At 44.9% G+C, this 17,706-nt stretch overlaps 1 protein-coding gene and 1 non-coding gene across 2 annotated transcripts in view; both read left to right on the plus strand.

Annotated features, from left to right (window-relative positions):
- zgc:153039 (uncharacterized protein LOC767698 homolog) overlaps positions 1-3,652 on the plus strand; it is a 73,368-nt gene extending 69,716 nt beyond the window's left edge. The window contains exon 13 of the mRNA XM_060074515.1: positions 820-3,652. Coding sequence (XP_059930498.1) covers positions 820-1,739 — 920 coding nt within the window. The 3' untranslated portion in view covers positions 1,740-3,652. The remainder of the gene's footprint in view (positions 1-819) is intronic.
- A 7,089-nt stretch (positions 3,653-10,741) lies between these two features.
- On the plus strand, positions 10,742-10,860 carry LOC132475381 (5S ribosomal RNA). The gene has a single exon (XR_009529888.1). It is a non-coding gene; the product is annotated as a 5S ribosomal RNA (ribosomal RNA).
- The last annotated feature ends 6,846 nt before the right edge of the window (positions 10,861-17,706 follow it).

Here is a 17,706-nt window from a genome sequence, read left to right on the forward strand (position 1 = left end):
ACGTTTCCGTTGCATGAGAACCCAACGGGCGTGTAATGGTGGTTCCGGGTATTAGTCGGACCCTCAGGCGTAACCAGGGAAACAAATGTATGTTTTGTGGAAAACTTTATATTCCGATTGTAAAACGCATGAAAATATAAATTAATGGTCTTAATTTGGTCACCGTTGGTAAGTGACCGTGGTATAAGCGGGATAATGCCCTTCGAGGTGTCCATTATCAGGAATTAATGGACTTCGCGGAGGCAACCGTCCTCCGCTTCGCGTCGGACGGTTCACGCCTCCACGTCGTCCATTAATTCCTGATAATGGACACCTCGTCGGGCATTATCCCTTACATATATTAGTGCTGTCAAGCAATTAAAATATTTAATCCCGATTAATCGCGTTAATGTCATAGTTAACTCACGATTAATCGCGAGCAATTATTTTCTATGCTAAATATCCCTTGATTTCTTTCTCCCATGAATTTTTCTCATTTTAATGCTCTAGTGCATCGGCTTGCCTTGTGCAAATGTTTTTTTATTGATAACAACATTGGCATATACTGATCAAAACAGGACGATACAAAAAAAAGCCTATCGTACAATTAAACGATGAACATACAAACATACTGCCTTGAACATAGCAGTCAGGCTACTGCTTCTTTGTTTTGAGCCAAAGAAAAAAAAATCGATATCTATATATTTTTTAATTAAAATAATTGCGTTAATCGCACGATAAAAAGATTAACGCCGTTAAAATTGGTTTGCGTTAACACCGTTAATAACGCGTTTAACTGACAGCACTAATATATATATATACGCCTTCTTGCCTTGGTAGGTGGGATGCGTCCCAACACCCTGGTCCTTGGTTTCTATGACAACAACCCCCCGGAGGACAAGCTGCTGGGCCTGGTGCTCTCCTCCTCTGGCCCCCGGGACCCCGAAGACCAGCAGCAGCAGAAGCCCTTCCACTTCCCGTCTCTGCGGGGAGACGCAGCAACTGGAAAGAGCATGGACCCACAGGAGTACGTGGCGGTGATCGCGGATGCCATCAAGATGCTGAAGAACGTGGCGCTGGCACGGTACTTTCACGACTTCCAGCGGGCGCGCGCCCTGTCGCCCGCGGAGAAAGGCGCGGGGGTGTATGTGGACGTGTGGCCCGTCAACCTGCTGCGGCCCGACAGCAGCAGCTACGTGGACACCTGCTCCCTCTTCCTGCTGCAGCTCGCCTGCATCCTCAACATGGTGCGCGCCTGGCGCCGGGCACGGCTCCGCCTTTTCCTGTGCGTGGAGGAAGGGCGCAGCCTGCGGGGCACCAAGGAGAAGCTGGGCCAGCTGCTAAAGGAGCTGCGCATCAAGGCCACGGTGTACACGGTGCCCTGGGACAGCCAGGTTGCGCTGCACTGGCAGCGGCAGAGCCGGGCAGAGAAGAGGCCCCTGGACCCCGCCCAGGAGCAACCAGAACAGGAGGAGGATAACCAGGAGGAGCCGGAGGTGGAAGAGGAGGAGGACGAGTACGTCAACAGCTTCCCCAGTAACGGGGCGCGCCTCAGCGACGACTACCTGCTGGCCGTCAACAGGCTGATCCTGGACCAGCCCTGCCTGTCTCCTGCCGTGCGATTCCTGTACTTGCCCCGCCCCCCGGCCGACACGCGCCGCTACACCACCTACCTGCGCCAGCTGGACCTGCTCACCCTCAACCTGGGGCCCACGCTGCTCATCCACGGGGTCACGCCCGTCCTCACCACCGACCTCTGATCTCGCCGCCGCCTTCTGCACTGGCAACCAGAGAAGAGGCCCCGGCTCATTTAAAAATATAGCCGATGTGCATCGAAGGGGGGTGAGGTCTTAATATCCGGAGGTCAAAAGTCTCGCCAGTACTTCTCTAATTCCATCTCAAACCCAACCCTTAAAATAAGTCTAAATTCAGTTTAAAAATCCAATGTTATTTTTTTTGGCTCCAATTTCTTTGTGGGAAATTTTAATTTGTTCTTGTGACCAAAAACCATCAAATGAACTTTCAATGTATGTGAGGCAGCACTGCACTAAATTATCAGTAGATAAAGGTTTTCAGTTGAAACATTTTTTTTTACTTTTTTACACTTTCCCTGTAATTCATTTTAGGGCCATTGCTTGGCAAATTACACGTTTGAAATGCTTAGTGAACACTGTTTCACAACATGTAATACCCACTGAATTATAATAAGGATGGTGAATATCAAGGTTGTTTCAATCCCTATTCAGAGCTATTTGATACATTTTGTAAAATTTCAGGATAAGTAAAACTTATCCTGAGTACTCTCCAGGCATAACGCTAAAAAAACACTTTTAGAATTATCATTTTTACTATATCTTCGACCAGAAGTGGAAGATTCCAGTCAGGACTTTTCTCCCTTCTGAACCTGAGGTCCTGCTCTGCCTGAGGATTTCATACCTGGCTGGTTTGCACAGCGGTTTGAACTTGAGCCAAATGCAGCCTCGACTATGAGGTTTAAACCTCTCTCTCCTCCTGACAGACACTTGAACTTAAATGACTTGGCCCAGCATACATCCCATCATATTCTATACATTTCTTTGTACGATCTAAAAAAATAAGGTATCTTTGTTCTTTCTTTGTACTTCCAGTCCTTTCGTCATGATTAGCTTATGTTCTATTGGGGTACCATTAGCCAGAATATTAGTTGAAAACCAAGTGCAGAACATTACAAAATGGCAATATTATATTTAATTTGCCACAGCAATTCCCCAAAATATATTTTTTACATATATATATATATATATATATATATATATATCTGAGTGAACAAAGACAACCATAACGGACGTGCATGACAATGCCGTGAGTGAGTAGATCGAAGGAGAATAGTTGTAATTATGTTCATAATAATGATAATCCTTCTTGAAGTCATTCTTTATTTCTGAGACTCATGGCTTCACTATAACTTTCTGACTTAGAACTCCTTGCCTTTATTGGGACGGTGCTGTTTGTATAACTAACTACTAAACTTTGACTGTGGACCTTGACCGGTCGACCAATCTGCCAAAGTGCCAGTTGGAAAATGAAGTGGCATCCTAAATCTAACAAGGCCTGAAATCAATACACTCTGCCAAGGATATATGAAATATCAATGAATTAATGTCATCATGTTGGGCTCCTCAAAAGATATGACCCTCATTTGGTATACTTTGTAGCTGGTTGTAGCATTTGATTATATATCTCATCCAAGGTCTGTAATACATTCCGCTGTTATTTAAAATGAATGCTTATTATGTATTAGATTATTATTAATTTAATTTGATTCGCCAGAACAACTAATGTAAAGTTACATTCACCTGCGAGGCCTCAATCCTGGATTAGATAGATATTTAACCAATTGTTAACGTGACATAGGCATGTTCAGAGAGTAGATATATCAGATCTAGAACTACATCAAAAAGTTTTCAAAATCTCATTAAAACCAACGTATTGGATATTCATACTATTCAGAATGGTCTCAAAGGGTTGGTACTTAACTATTGTTGTTTTTGTGACACTATAAACTATATCTTCAAATAAAAACCATCTTTTCTTTCAGAAAATGTAAAGATTTAGAATGACAACATGCACTCCTATAGAAATATACGTAAACCTCTATAATTATATATATTAAAGTGTGTTTCCTCATTAGGAACCCCTGTGTTTGTACCAATTTATTTATATATTTATTTATGCGTTCAGTCAATTTCCCATGAGCTGATTCATGCTAGAGATGTGAAACTTGGCAGCCACAATGAAGTTGGATACGGCTACTCAGAAATTACATATTCTGCTGCCATGGCAACACAGCAAAGCATACATCTTCCACTCATTCCGCTCACTGTTTTAGAACTACCAAACTTGGTACAGAGGGAAACCCACCATGCTGAACATGATACTATCTTTGATTGCCAAGTCTTTGAAGTATAACAACTCCTAGACAATTTGACTAACAACACCAGACTTATGAGGAAGAACATACTATGAAGAACAGTCTAAACAAAGAAAACTGTTTACAGATAGAGCCAATAAACAATATGACCATCATTGACCATCATTGATTGTAGGGTCGGCCTAACTCAGGAGGTAGAGTTGTCTTGTAACCGAAAGGTTTCTAGTTCAATCCCCTGCTCCTCCTAGCTGAGTGTTGATGTGTCCCTGAGCAAGACACTTAACCCTAACTGCTCCTGATGAGTTGAGGGGTATTCCACAAAGCCGATTTTATCACATAACCAGGTAAGTTAACCCAGGGTTTGCAGTAACTCTAGGTTTTCCGTTCCAAAATGAACACGGTATGTTAGTTACTATAGAAAAATATGCTCTGAATCAAACCTGGTCGGAGCAGGTTTTGCCCAGGTTAAGGTTGGAACATAAATCGGTTTTGGGTATTTAAACCCGCGTTCACCGCAGATTTCATGTGTTCACAATGGCATGCCCTTTTGATGAGAGGCCTGTTGATATCGGAGCGCAAATTATTTGTGCAATCCGCCTAAAATACAAGAAAAACAGAAAAACCTAAATTCAACCAGTGGGGTACCCTCACATGGCCCCTGACTCTCTGAGGAGGTACCGCGAGGTACCCCCTCCATGCCAGGGCGCCCTGAATTTATGTCTATTGCCAGCTCCTCCACCGGTGTCAAGACAATTTGAGGGCCAGATCCAGTCTGCCGATTGTCGGCCTTTATACGATTGGCTTAAAAAAAAGGGCTTATTTAAATTCAGGAGTGATAAATATGGTATGCCAATTTAAATGCTGGACTGGCAAAATATAGCCTATGTAGGCCAATACGTTGGTGGGAAAAGCATACCAGTTTGTATGATGTTTTTTGAACTAATGCATAACCCGTGCGGTGGAACCGACAGCTCTGGTTTAGTTGGCACAGGGTCATCAACCTAGAGTTCAACTCTGTGTTTGTTAAACCTCAGATCGTGGAATACCCCTCTTGCTGTCGCCTTGCATGGTTGACTCTGCTGTTGGTGTGTCAATCCGCCCTATTTTAACGGTCTGAAACGCAAGTAAGAAGCGCCAAGCGCAAGTAGCTTTGTGGGCGGTTCTATGGCGATGTTGCTATTTTACCAGCGCAAAAATGACTCTTGCGCCCGGCGCAAATCTAAAATGGGTTGGTCTGAAGTAGCCTAATTACCAGTAGGTGTGGTTTGGGCGTCACGTGCAATAAACCAATGAGAATGCCAGCTCCCATCCCCTTTAAGAGCCATGAGCGCATTTGAATCTGACAAGTTGATATTTTGACACCGCGTCTGCAGTCTCCGATGAGACAGATGCACATGAATTTCAAACTTCAAATGACTCAGTTTATGGCCAAATAATATGGCCTAATTCACACATGGAATAAGGTTTTCTTCCACAACTTCAGAAATACTCAAATAAATTTCGGCAAAGAAAACCTAAAACACATATGACATGCGGTAACTGGTTCTATTTAATGATATACGCAATACATTATAAACATTGTTCCTTATCAGTATTGTATGCATTATCGTTATCGACTTGTGTTCCTAATATGCATGTGTCCCGCCGTGAATATACATTGCCATGGGCTGTATTATGCATCACGTGTTTAGTTTGCGTGTGTTTAAACAGATGGACTCACACGCGCACGCCTGCATTCATTAATTATTTTACACATACACACACGCGCGCCCGCATTCATTCATTCTCACTCACGGTAAAACAATGTTTTCTCATGATCAAATACTCATCAATCCTAAAAGTTATGGGCATGTACACGATGTCTGTGTCAACAAAATATGTGTTTGCTGTACGGTGTTTGCAAATGCATTGATTTGAAAGTACAACTTATTACCGCTGTATCAGCTGTTCTTTTCCTAATAATTTACCAAGAATGTGTGGCTAGGTAGATGAGAGAAGCAAAGTGAATGCGCGAGGTGCACAAGCAACATTATGCATGCGCCCCTAAAATAGCATCTGAACAACACGCCACTGACTTTAAAGCAGGTATTCCCTGGTTTGTGGCGCAAGTGATTTCTGAAACTGCAAAATAGCACCAGGGAACGTTTGCGCCAGAACACGCCTCCTCCTTTCGCCGAACCACCCCTTGGGGCGCAAGATCAATCCCTAATTTACCGACGCGTTGCGCGGGAGGGAAAAGAACGCTCTTCGCCAGTTGCAAACTAGCAACGACACATGCGCCAGTGAGAAAGTTAATTGTGCCGGATTCAAGATAGGGCCCAATGTGTGTATTAACCAATGTAAGTCGCTTTGGATAAAAGCATCTGCTAAATGCCCTAATTGTAATTGCAATTGACCAATCCCAATTAATCAGCAGAGGTTATAGCTCCACAATATATGACCATGTCATGATGTGTGAGGTGTCAGGTGTAGGCGAAATCTGAACCCAAAAGCATAATAAAGTTCCAAAATATAAAGCAGAGCAAGGCGTCAGCACAAACATTAACAAAAATCAACTCCTGCTTCTCAGCAGGAAATAAAAAAAGAAAAAGGCAAAAGGCCAAAACCGAACAAAGAAAGAAAAGCCAGGTCACCTTTCAGGGGAGTAGTCCAGGAGCAGGCAAAAGGTCAAACCGTTGGTAAACCTGGAATGAGGCAGACAAGCAGGCAGGCAGAAGCAGGGAAGAAAGAACTGACTAGCAGAGCTAGTGACAGGTATTAAACAATCTGACAAGGTGAAACTAACAACACTGGGTACAAATAGTCTGGGTATTAACAACACAATTTGGAACAGGTGAGCAGGGAATAAAAGGCGGGGAACAAAACAAAGGCAGGATGTTGAGAGGCGGAGTCAGAGGCAGAATGGACTAGTGAGAGACGGAGTCAGAGGCAGTATGCTGAAGAAAGATGAGAGGCGGAGTCAGAGGCAGGATTGACAGGTGAGAGGCGGAGTCACAGGCAGGATGGACAGGTGAGAGGCGGAGTCAGTGGCACAACAAACAGACACAGAATATCCAGCTGGAAGCCACAGAGTCAATGAGTCCAAGAGGGTCTGATAATTGAATCCAGATCATCGAGGAATTCTTGTTGAGATATAGAAGGGTCTGAGTTCATCGGGACACGTCCTTCCAAATGTCAAGTAACGATCGAAATGTCCTTAGGGTTAATAACTTCTTTATGCCCGTTGAAGCATAGGCCATCGACGACGACTCTCCACTCAGCACGGCTCTGGGCTCTCTTCTCCACCCCCCCCCAGCTGGATCCAAGCCTCTTCAGCTCCGCCTCTGTGTCCCGTCTCCAGGTGCTCCTGGGGCGTCCTCTCTTCCGCTTCCCCTGGGGGTTCCAGGTCAGGGCCTGCCGTGTGATGCTATCTGCGGGTTTTCTCAGTGTGCGGCCTATCCATCCCCATTTTCTTCTCAGGATCTGTTCTGCTACTGGCTCCTGGCTTCCTCTCTCCCACAGCTCTTTGTTGTTGATTTTGTCTGGCCACCGGATTCTAAAGATGCGTCTCAGACAGGTGTTTATAAAGGTCTGGATCTTCTGTAACGTCTTCTTCGTCATTCTACACGTCTCTGAACCATAGAGAAGGATGCTTTTGACATTAGTATTGAAGATGCGCACTTTAGTTGATGTTGCTATTTCTTTGGAGGCCCAGATGTTCTTCAGGATAATGAAAGCTACTCTGGCTTTGCCTACCCTGGCCAAGACATCGCTCTCTGTGCCCCCCTGATGGTCTATGGTGCTGCCAAGGTAGGTGAAGGAGTCAACTTCCTGAATGGGTCTGTCATCTATATTGACAGGGTTGGTGGTAGGGGTGTTAATCCTCATCAGTTTAGTCTTCTCCTTGTTTATCCTGAGGCCTGTTCCAAGGGTTGTTGTTGCCAGTTTTGTAGTCTTGTCTTGCATCTGCTTGTGATTATGGGACAGACTAGCCAGGTCATCAGCGAAGTCGAGGTCTTCAAGTTGTTTCCAGAGGGTCCACTGTATGCCGGTCTTGCTTCCTGTTGTGATGGTCTTCATAATCCAGTCAATGACTAGAAGAAACAGGAAAGGTGACAGTAGACATCCCTGCCGAACTCCGTTCTTGACCTAACAACTGTGTGACATTTGGCCTGCGTGTAAGACCTTGCAAGACATTCCCTGGTAGGTGTTTTGAACCAGGGAAATAATCTTCTCTGGGATGCCATAGTGCCTCAGTAGTTTCCACAAGGTCTCTCCGTCCACACTGTCAAATACTTTCTCGTAGTCGATGAAGTTTATGTATAGGGGGGAGTTCCATTCTATTGACTGTTCTATAATGATGCGTAGGGTGGCGATCTGGTCTGTACAGGATCGATAGCTCCGGAAGCCTGCCTGTTGGTCTCGTAACAGGGGATCAACTGCAGCCTTTATTTTATCTAATAGAATTCTGTTCAGGACTTTGCCTGGTGCAGACAAGAACATGATTCCCCTGTAGTTGTTGCAGTTGGTGAGGTCTCCCTTTTTTGGTATCTTTATGATAACTTTCTCCTTCCAGTCTTCTGGTATTGTCTCTTCTTCCCAGACTTTGGTGAAGAGGCTGTGGAGCACGTCGGTGGTAGTCTTCAGGTCCGCCTTGATTGCCTCAGCTGGTATTCCGTCTGGTCCTGCCGCTTTTCCTAGTTTCAGAGCTTTGATAGCTTTCCTAATCTCTGCCCTGCTGGGTTTGAGGCAGTCTATTGGTAGCTCCGTCTCTGCTGGTGGGAGGTCCGGTGGTTCTTCTGGAGCCGATCGATTCAGTACTTCTGTGAAGTGTTCGGCCCATCTTCTCCTCTGGTCTTCTGTTGTTGTTAGTTTGTTTCCTTCTTTGTCTTTCACTGGCTTGTCTGTCTATTGGAACCTTCCTGCTAACTTCTTGGTGATCATGTAGAGGTCTTTCAGGTTTCCTTGTCCGGCGGCTTATTCTGCTTGTTGGGCCAGGTTTTCTATGTGGGCCCTTTTGTCCTTCCGAAAACTCTTCTTCACCTCTTTGTTGACCTGTGTGTATTCTTCCTGAGCCTTTGCCTTTGATGATCTTGTTTTGCTTGTGTTTAGTTTCTCCTTCTTCTCCTTCCTCTCCTTCAGTCGCTGGAGTGTGTCAACAGAGACCCAGTCTTTATGTTTTGTAGTCTTCTTTCCCAGTACTTCTTCACAGGTGTCCAGATACATCTTCCTTGTCTGTTGCCAATGAGTCTCCGTATCTCCATCTTCAGACTGCTCCTGTAGGATCTGGTATCTGTTCCTCAGGCTGATTTGATAACTTTTCTCTATTTCTTGGCTCCTGAGCAGTCCAACGTTGTATTGTGTTCTTGTACTGGTGGTTGTGGTGTGCTTTTTTAGCCGAAGCTTAACAGTCATCAGCAGGAGGTGGTGGTCGGACGCTGCATCAGCCCCTCTCTTGGCTCGCACATCTTGACATGACCTCCTGAACTTACGGCTGATGCACATGTGGTCGATTTGATTCTCTGTGAAGTGGTCTGGAGATCTCCATGTGGCCTTATGGATTTGTTTGTGAGGGAAGATGCTGCCTCCTATGACCAGCTGGTTGTGGGAGCACAGGTCGGCAAAACGTTCTCCGTTCTCGTTCATCTGGCCCAGACCGTGTGCTCCCATGATGTCTTCATAGCCTGTGCTGTCAGAACCGATCTTGGCATTGAAATCCCCCATTAGAATGGTGATGTCTTTTGCTTTCTGTCCATCCAGCACGGCTTGCAGCTGGTCATAGAATGCATCTTTCTTGTCCTCTTCGCCATCATTGGTTGGGGCGTAGCATTGAATGATGTTTAGTTTAATACTGTCTTTCTTTGTCTTTCCAGCATCAGGGCCACCCCTTCTGTGTGGTAGGCACCATCTTCAATGTGCCCGGAGAAAAGCAACGTCTCCCCTGAGCTTAGTCTCATCTGCCCTGCTAGTAGCCACCGGGTCTCGCACAGTCCCAGGAGAGAGATGTTGTAGTTTCTCATCTCCTGAGCTACCTGGGCTGTCTTTCCTGTGTCAAAAATGGTCCTAATGTTCCATGTTGCCATTTTTGTGGTGGTCCTGGGGGTCAGAAGGGGGGTCGGCCTTGCAGCTTCCTTACGGGTTTGGTTGCATTGCTTCATGAACCTCCTCTGTGGAGGCCCCTCCTCTCCCAGGCCATGTTGGTTTAGAATAGTCGTTGATGCTTCAGTAACTTGTTTAGTTTTCTAGGTGGGGTTGTTGGCCCTACGTTAACCCCCAACTTGGAGGACCAGTTGCTTTTCTGTTAGGGTGTGCTCCCTTAGCCTTTTGTCTCCATAGACTCACCCGTAGGCAGCGGGGCTATTCCCCCATAGCTGGTGGGTTCGATCCCGTACAACTTAGCCTGGAACCTCAAGGAACCAGTTGATGTGTGTGGCCGCGGGGAGGCGTTGTACGAGTCTTGGCAATGGAGGGGCTATGTACCGGCGGAGAAGGCTTACGCACCTCTGCTCCTCTTTTCACCCCCGGGAACAGGGGGCTAGCCGGCGGCAGTAGCTGAAAGCAAAGTATCAAGCAGAGGCGACATGTACCATGCACTAACTACATGCACTACTACTCCAACACCACTGCACTAGACGCATCACATGCCCTGTGTGTAAACACACACGTTAGTAACTTGATATGTATCTATTTATTAACTGCTTAAACTGTCTCCCAAGAGAAAACAAATGAAGATAAGGACATATGTGTGCAGACCTGAAAGTAGACTAATACCACATTCATTGATAACACAGTGTCAACAAATATAGGAAACATATTTTCAAAGACATTATCGTCACATGTTGAGATACTACGTCTTTTATTATAGCAATAGCATTTAGCGGCCATACCACCCTGAACACGCCCAATCTCGTCTGATCTCGGAAGCTAAGCAGGGTCGGGCCTGGTTAGTACTTGGATGGGAGACTGCCTGGGAATACCAGGTGCTGTAAGTGGTGTCGGGTGGTGGCCAATAGGTGGAACTCTTCCCTCTGGCCCCTTCCCTCATCAATCCCGATGCCTCAGTGCAGTGACGGGGACACGGTGCTGTGGAAGGTGCCATCCTTCATAGGAGACGTAAAACCGAGGTCCTGACTCACTGTCGTCATAAAAGATCCCAGGACTCTTATTGCAAAGAGTAGGAGTGTCCTTGCCCAACCAGGCTAATTCAATCTGGCCCCTCTAATAATCCTCCTGTACAATTGGCTGACTCATTAGTTCCCTCATTCTCCACCTCAAGCTGGTGTGTGGTGAGCGTTCTGGCGCAGATTGGCTGCCGTGCATCAACACTACACACTTGTAGTGGGGAGTTTGATCCCCCCTTTACTGTAAGCGACTTTGGGTCATTGAAAAGCGCTATATAAATATAATGAATTATTATTATTATTATTACTACTCTAAACCGGCAGAGCATGTATATTTTTTCTTTATGCCTCAATACATATTTTTATTAGGAGATGAAGGTGTAGCAGGACAGGGGGAGCAGCAGGGTATGGTAGGTATGGTCCAACAATGGTTTAGTAGTTATAACAGAGTAGTACACTACGTTTTGAGTTCTTATTCTTTAAGTTATATTGTTTTAGTGAAACATTTGGGGTCAAATAAAGGAAGTCAAAAGCCATTGACTTCTTCGATCATTTAAGTGATATTGCAGCTTTTTGAAGCAAAACTGCGTATTTTTAGACCAATAAAAGGTATTTTAACCAACTGAACTTTTTCACAAATTAAATGTCTTTGTTGCGAGATGCCTATTTAAAAATGGTGGCATATCGTCATTATTATATTGTTTGGGAGATTCTTTTCTACCCTACAAAGCCTTGTCCTCTTTTGCAAGAGCAAAAAGACAACAGCAAGAGCAGAGCTGTGCTTAAACACAGTTCAACCTTTGAGTTGCTTTTGAAAGATGCCATATGAGCTGGTTAATAACTTGCAAACAATAAAAAAAAATTAAAAGGTATACATTACCTGATCAATTTACAGAGTAGGACTCATCATTGCCCGTCGATCTTAAGATATAATTACTGCATTCGTATCACATTATAATGCTGCGCTTGGCTCGTTTTGCTCTCGTGTTTATTCTCAACCTGGCAACACACATGAGCTTGAGTCTGGGGCAGGCAGCGACAAACAACTCACCAGTATTGTGAATTTGGACTTCAGTACCTATTTAGTACAATCAATATGACATATTGTACCTTGCTCTTATGGATAGAAATAACCTCATCTTCATTATGACTTGATCCCTAATACTGCTTGTAAATCACATCTTTATGAAAGTTGTTTGAAAGTTGTTCATTCAAACCAAACCGTTTCCTGGTACGTCCAAACTCAGCTGCATTATCAGTAGAGAGCGGGGAGGGGAATGGGAGTTGTTTGTGTGCTTGCTCTCCAAAAGGAGGCCTGATAGCAGGAGAGCTCCGAGATCGAGAGGAGGACATGGGTTTTGTGGCGGGGGTGTGTGTGTGTGTGTGTGTGTGTGTGGGGGGGGGGGGGGGGGGGGGGGTTGGGGGTGTGTAGCTGCCAGTCAGCTAAATTACATTGTCCCACAGTCAGCCTCCACTGCCAGCTTGGACAGGGAAGGCTTCTCAGTGTGTTCTCCATGAGGGGGGGGGGGGGGGGGGGTGAAGTCTCTGGGTGAAGAGACTAAGCACAAAAATAACTGAAGTCCATTCACTGACAGTTGTCACTGTGTGTGTGTGTGTGTGTGTGTGTGTGTGTGTGTGTGTGTGTGTGTGTGTGTGTGTGTGTGTGTGTGTGTGTGTGTGTGTGTGTGTGTGTGTGTGAGTGTGTGTCTGTCTGTCTCTCATGGCAAAAATTTGAGTTTTGCTAATTAGTAGGAGGATGAGTTTGTCTGTCCAGGCTGAAGATGTTTTTAACTGCAGAACTCTCAGACTTGTATAATAGTCTGCCTATAAGGTGATGGGTACTAAACCCTTCATTAGGACCAGGAGCTTCTAATGCCAGTTCTGAGATGGTGGTTCAAAGTATTCCCATAGGGTGGTTGTAAATGGTTCAATAGGGTGGTTCTAAGTGTTTCTCTCGGGCTGTTCCTAGTGTTCTTATAAGGCTTTTCTGAGTGTTGTCATAGGGCTGTTTTAAGCGTTCTTGTAGCGCTGTTCTAAGTGTTCCTATAGGGCTGTGCTCAGTGTTCCGATAGGGCTGTTCTAACTGTTGTTATAGGTCTATTCTAAGTGTTCCTTTCGGGCTGTTCTAAGCGTTCCTTTCAGGCTGTTCTAAGTGTTGTTATAGGGCTGTTCTGAGTGTTGTTAGACGGCTGTTCTACGTGTTTGTAATGGGCTGTTCTAAGTGTTCCTATAGGGCTGTTCCAAGTGTTGTTATAGGGCTGTTCTAAGTGTTGTTATAGGGCTGGTCTAAGTGTTCCTTTCAGGCTGTTCTAAGTGTTGTTATAGGGCTGTTCTGAGTGTTGTTATAGGGCTGTGCTAAGTGTTCCGATAGGGCTGTTCTAACTGTTGTTATAGGGCTGGTCTAAGTGTTCCTTTCGGGCTGTTCTAAGCGTTCCTTTCAGGCTGTTCTAAGTGTTGTTATAGGGCTGTTCTGACTGTTGTTATAGGGCTGTTTTTAGTGTTCCTAAAGGTCTGTTGTAAATGTTGTTATCAGGCTGTTCTATGTGTTGTTAGACGGCTGTTCTACGTGTTTGTATTGGGCTGTTCTAAGTGTTCCTATAGGGCTGTTCTAAGTGTTGTTATAGGGCTTTTCTAAGTGTTGTTATAGGGCTGGTCTAAGTGTTCCCTTCGGGCTGTTCTAAGTGTTCCTTTCAGGCTGTTCTAAGTGTTGTTATAGGGCTGTTCTGAGTGTTGTTATAGGGCTGTTTTTAGTGTTCCTATAGGTCTGTTGTAAATGTTGTTATAAGGCTGTTCTAAGTGTTGTTATAGGGCTGTTCTACGTGTTGTTATAGGGCTGTCCTGAGTGTTCGTATAGGGCTGTTCTAAGTTTTCCTATAGGGCTGTCCTAAGTGTTCCTAGGGCTGTTATAGGTGTTGTTATAGGGCTGTTCTGAGTGTTGTTATAGGGCTCTTTTTAGTGTTCATATAGGTCTATTATGAATGTTGTTAAAGGGCTGTTCTAAGGGCTGTTATAGGGCTGTTAAAACTGTTGTTATAGGGCTGTTCTAAATGTTGTTGTAGGGCTGGTCTAAGTGTTCCTATAGAGCTGTTCTAAGTGTTCCTATAGGGCTGTTCTAAGTGTTGTTAGAGCGCTGTTCTAAATGTTGTTAGAGGGTTGGTCTAAGTGTTTGTATAGGGCTGTTCTAAGTGTTCATATAGGGCTGTTCTAAGTGTTGTTATAGGGCTGTTATTACTGTTGTTATAGGGCTGTTCTAAATGTTGTTATAGGGCTGGTCTGAGTGTTGTTATAGGGCTGTTAAAAGTGTTCCTATATGGCTGTTCTAAGTGTTGTTATAGGGCTGTTCTAAATGTTGTTATAGGGCTGTTTTTAGTGCTCATATAGGGCTGTTCTAAGTGTTGTTATAGGGCTGTTCTGAATGTTGTTATAGGGCCCTTTTTAGTATTCCTATAGGTCTGTTATGAATGTTGTCATTGGGCTGTTCTAAGTGGTGTTATAGGGCTGTTCTAACTGTTGTTATAGGGCTATTCAAACCGTTGTTATAGGGCTGTCCTGAGTGTTCGTATAGTGCTGTTCTAAGTGTTCCTATAGGGCTGTTCTTAGTGTTGTTATAGGGTTGGTCTAAATGTTCCTATAGGGCTGTCCTGATTGTTCCTATAGGGCTGTTCTAGGTGTTCCTATAGGGCTGTTCTAAGTGTTGTTAGAGGGCTGTTCTAACTGTTGTTATAGGGCTGGTCTAAGTGTTCCCTTCGGGCTGTTCTAAGTGTTCCTTAGGGCTGTTTTTAGTGTCCCTATAGGGCTGTTGTGAATGTTGTTATAGGGCCCTTTTTAGTATTCCTATAGGTCTGTTATGAATGTTGTCATAGGGCTGTTCTAAGTGGTGTTATAGGGCTGTTCTAACTGTTGTTATAGGGCTGTTCAAACCGTTGTTATAGGGCTGTCCTGAGTGTTCGTATAGGGCTGTTCTTAGTGTTGTTATAGGGTTGGTCTAAATGTTCCCATTGGGCTGTCCTAAGTGTTCCTATAGGGCTGTTCTAAGGGCTGTTATAGGGCTGTTATAACTGTTGTTATAGGGCTGTTCTAAATGTTGTTGTAGGGGTGGTCTAAGTGTTCCTATAGGGCTGTTCTAAGTGTTGTTAGAGGGCTGTTCTAAATGTTGTTAGAGGGCTCTTTTTAGTGTTTCTATAGGCAGTGTTGTGCCTGAACGCATTCATTGAACGATAGTTCATGAACTCGTTCATATTTTGGGCGAACGTGAACTGAACATACTGTATTACTGCCTGATTAACGTTCTAAGTGTTGTTATAGGGCTGTTCTAAGTGTCCCTTTTGGGCTGTTCTGAGTGTTCCTTTCAAGCTGTTCTGAGTGTTGTTATAGGGCTGTTTTTAGTGTTCCTATAGGTCTGTTATAAATGTTGTTATAGGGCTGTTCTAACTATTGGCTGTCTAAGTGTTGCTGTCTAAGTGTTGTTATCAGGCTGTTCTAACTGTTGTTATATGGCTCTTAAGTGTTGTTATAGGTCTGTTTTGAATGTTGTTATTGGGCTGGTCTAAGTGTTCCTTTCGAGCTGTTCTAAGTGTTGTTAAAGGGCTGTTATTACTGTTGTTATAGGGCTATTCTAAATGTTGTTATGGGGCCGGTCTGAGTGTTGTTATAGGGCTGTTAAAAGTGTTCCTTTAGGGCTGATTTAAGTGTTCCTATAGGGCTGTTCTAAGTGTTGTTATAGGGCTGTTCTAAATGTTGTTATAGGGCTGGTCTAAGTGTCCCTTTTGGGCTGTTCTGAGTGTTCCTTTCAAGCTGTTCTAAGTGTTGTTATAGGGCTGTTCTGAGTGTTGTTATAGGGCTGTTTTAACTATTGTTATAGGGCTGTTTTAAGTGGTCCTTTGGGGCTGTTTTAAGTGTTATTATAGGGCTGTTCTAACTATTGTTATAGGGCTGTTCTAACTATTGTTATAAGGCTGTTCAAAGTGGTCCTATAGGGCTGTTTTAAGTGATGTTATAGGGCTGTTCTAACTGTTCTAAGTGGTTCCGATAGGGTGTCTGTCATAAATGTTGTTATAGGGCTGTACTAAGTCTTGTTATAGGGCTGTTCTTAGTGTTATAGGGTCGTTCTAAGTGTTTGTATAGCGCTGTTCTAAGTGTTCCTATAGGGCTGTTCTAAGTGTTTTTATAGGTATGTTCTAACTGTTGTTAAAGGGCTGTTCTAAGTGTTCTCTATCGTATCGAGACCATCTCTCCACTCTGTTACATATTCCATCTGTATGGGGTGTAACCCCCATGTCTGCTAAGGACTGTGGATAGGCTTTAAGACACACCGGTACGCCCGGTCACGCCTACGCCACGCCTAACCTGGATAAGGTGAAAAGAAAGATCCTTTTGGCTTGGTAGTGACACCGACGCATCAGGTCCCTCGCCTGGCCGTGGCTTCGGTCCGCTAGAGGCGAGGCTGCTGTTGACCTCCGTAGGAGCTCTTGCCTAAGCAGCCGGTGAGTGTTATTGTCCAACACCTTTTCCATAGTCATACCGTGTTTAGGCCTCACCCTGGCTGAACGCAAAGCTGTGAGAGTCTTGACAGTGTATTGTACGTGAAACCCACGACAAACGTACTGTGCGACGCCCTGCCGAACAGTAGGCTGTGCTTCGGCGAGCTGAAGGCAGGTGAACATTGTTCCAGCTTGCCACCAATCCCGGATAGCCCAGTGCATGGAACTGGGTCGGCAGCAATTCCTTGAAACATAAACTGCATAAGTAAAATAAATAAATTAGATAAATTATCAAAAAAATATATAATAAAAATAAATAAACAAAGAGTGGGTTTTCTGTAAAACGCTGCTTTTTACACCACGTGAGTGAGCTAAAGCAGAGCTGCAAGGCCAAGTTTACTCCTCCCAGTAGTATGAAGGGCACTTCAGTCCATCACTGTGTTGGTTGTAACATTGCCAAGCTCCTAGAGGAAAGGCCACGATAAATGTGTGTAATGTCGTGCATGTACTGTTTCATCATGCCGATACATACAAGGGAAGCCCGCTGCCGTTTTTTCACATAAAAACGGGATGGGTTACCCTCTTGGAAGGGCCAGCAAGAAAGATGGGGAGAGTTTCCAGGGGAGTGCTCAAGGGCTCCACGAGCCTCCCTGTTATCCCTGTGTTCCTAGGGCCCCAGTCCCTCTCCTCCTCCCAGTATTTTCTCTGACAGGGAGTATGATGGTTCTGAGGTGTAGGACTTGGATGTGGAGACAGACAGTATTCTCTTTGGAGAGTGGGGAGTTTCCCAGTGAACAGCCTCCCTCAGCTAAGCCTTCCGGACGAGAGCTGGCTCACCTGTTTCGGGAGATTGTTGGCAGGGCAACCAAGGCCCTGAACTTCGTTCTACCAGAAAAGCCGACAGCTGCTGCCTCCAGGTTGAAGGCTGAAGCAGAGGAAAGTCTCAGGTCAGAGATCCCTCTCCTACCAGACTTCAAGGACCTGTTATGTCGCCACTTTCCTCACCATCATCCTACCATAGATGGTCAAGGCAGACTAAAGTGTTCTCCAACATGGCCAACATGCCCTCCAGAGCAGGTCTGCTGTGGGGCAGTTCCAGCTGTGGACCAGGACCTGGCGCCACTCTTACGCTCCCAAGGTTCTTTGTTTGGGGGTCCCGCCTGTCTGAACAAAGACAGTAAGGCGATGGAGAGTCTGTTGGGTAAGCTGCACAGGTCCACGGCGATGCAAGCTCCTC

This window comes from Gadus macrocephalus, chromosome 16 (genome assembly GCF_031168955.1).
Source record: "Gadus macrocephalus chromosome 16, ASM3116895v1".
NCBI lineage: Eukaryota > Metazoa > Chordata > Actinopteri > Gadiformes > Gadidae > Gadus > Gadus macrocephalus.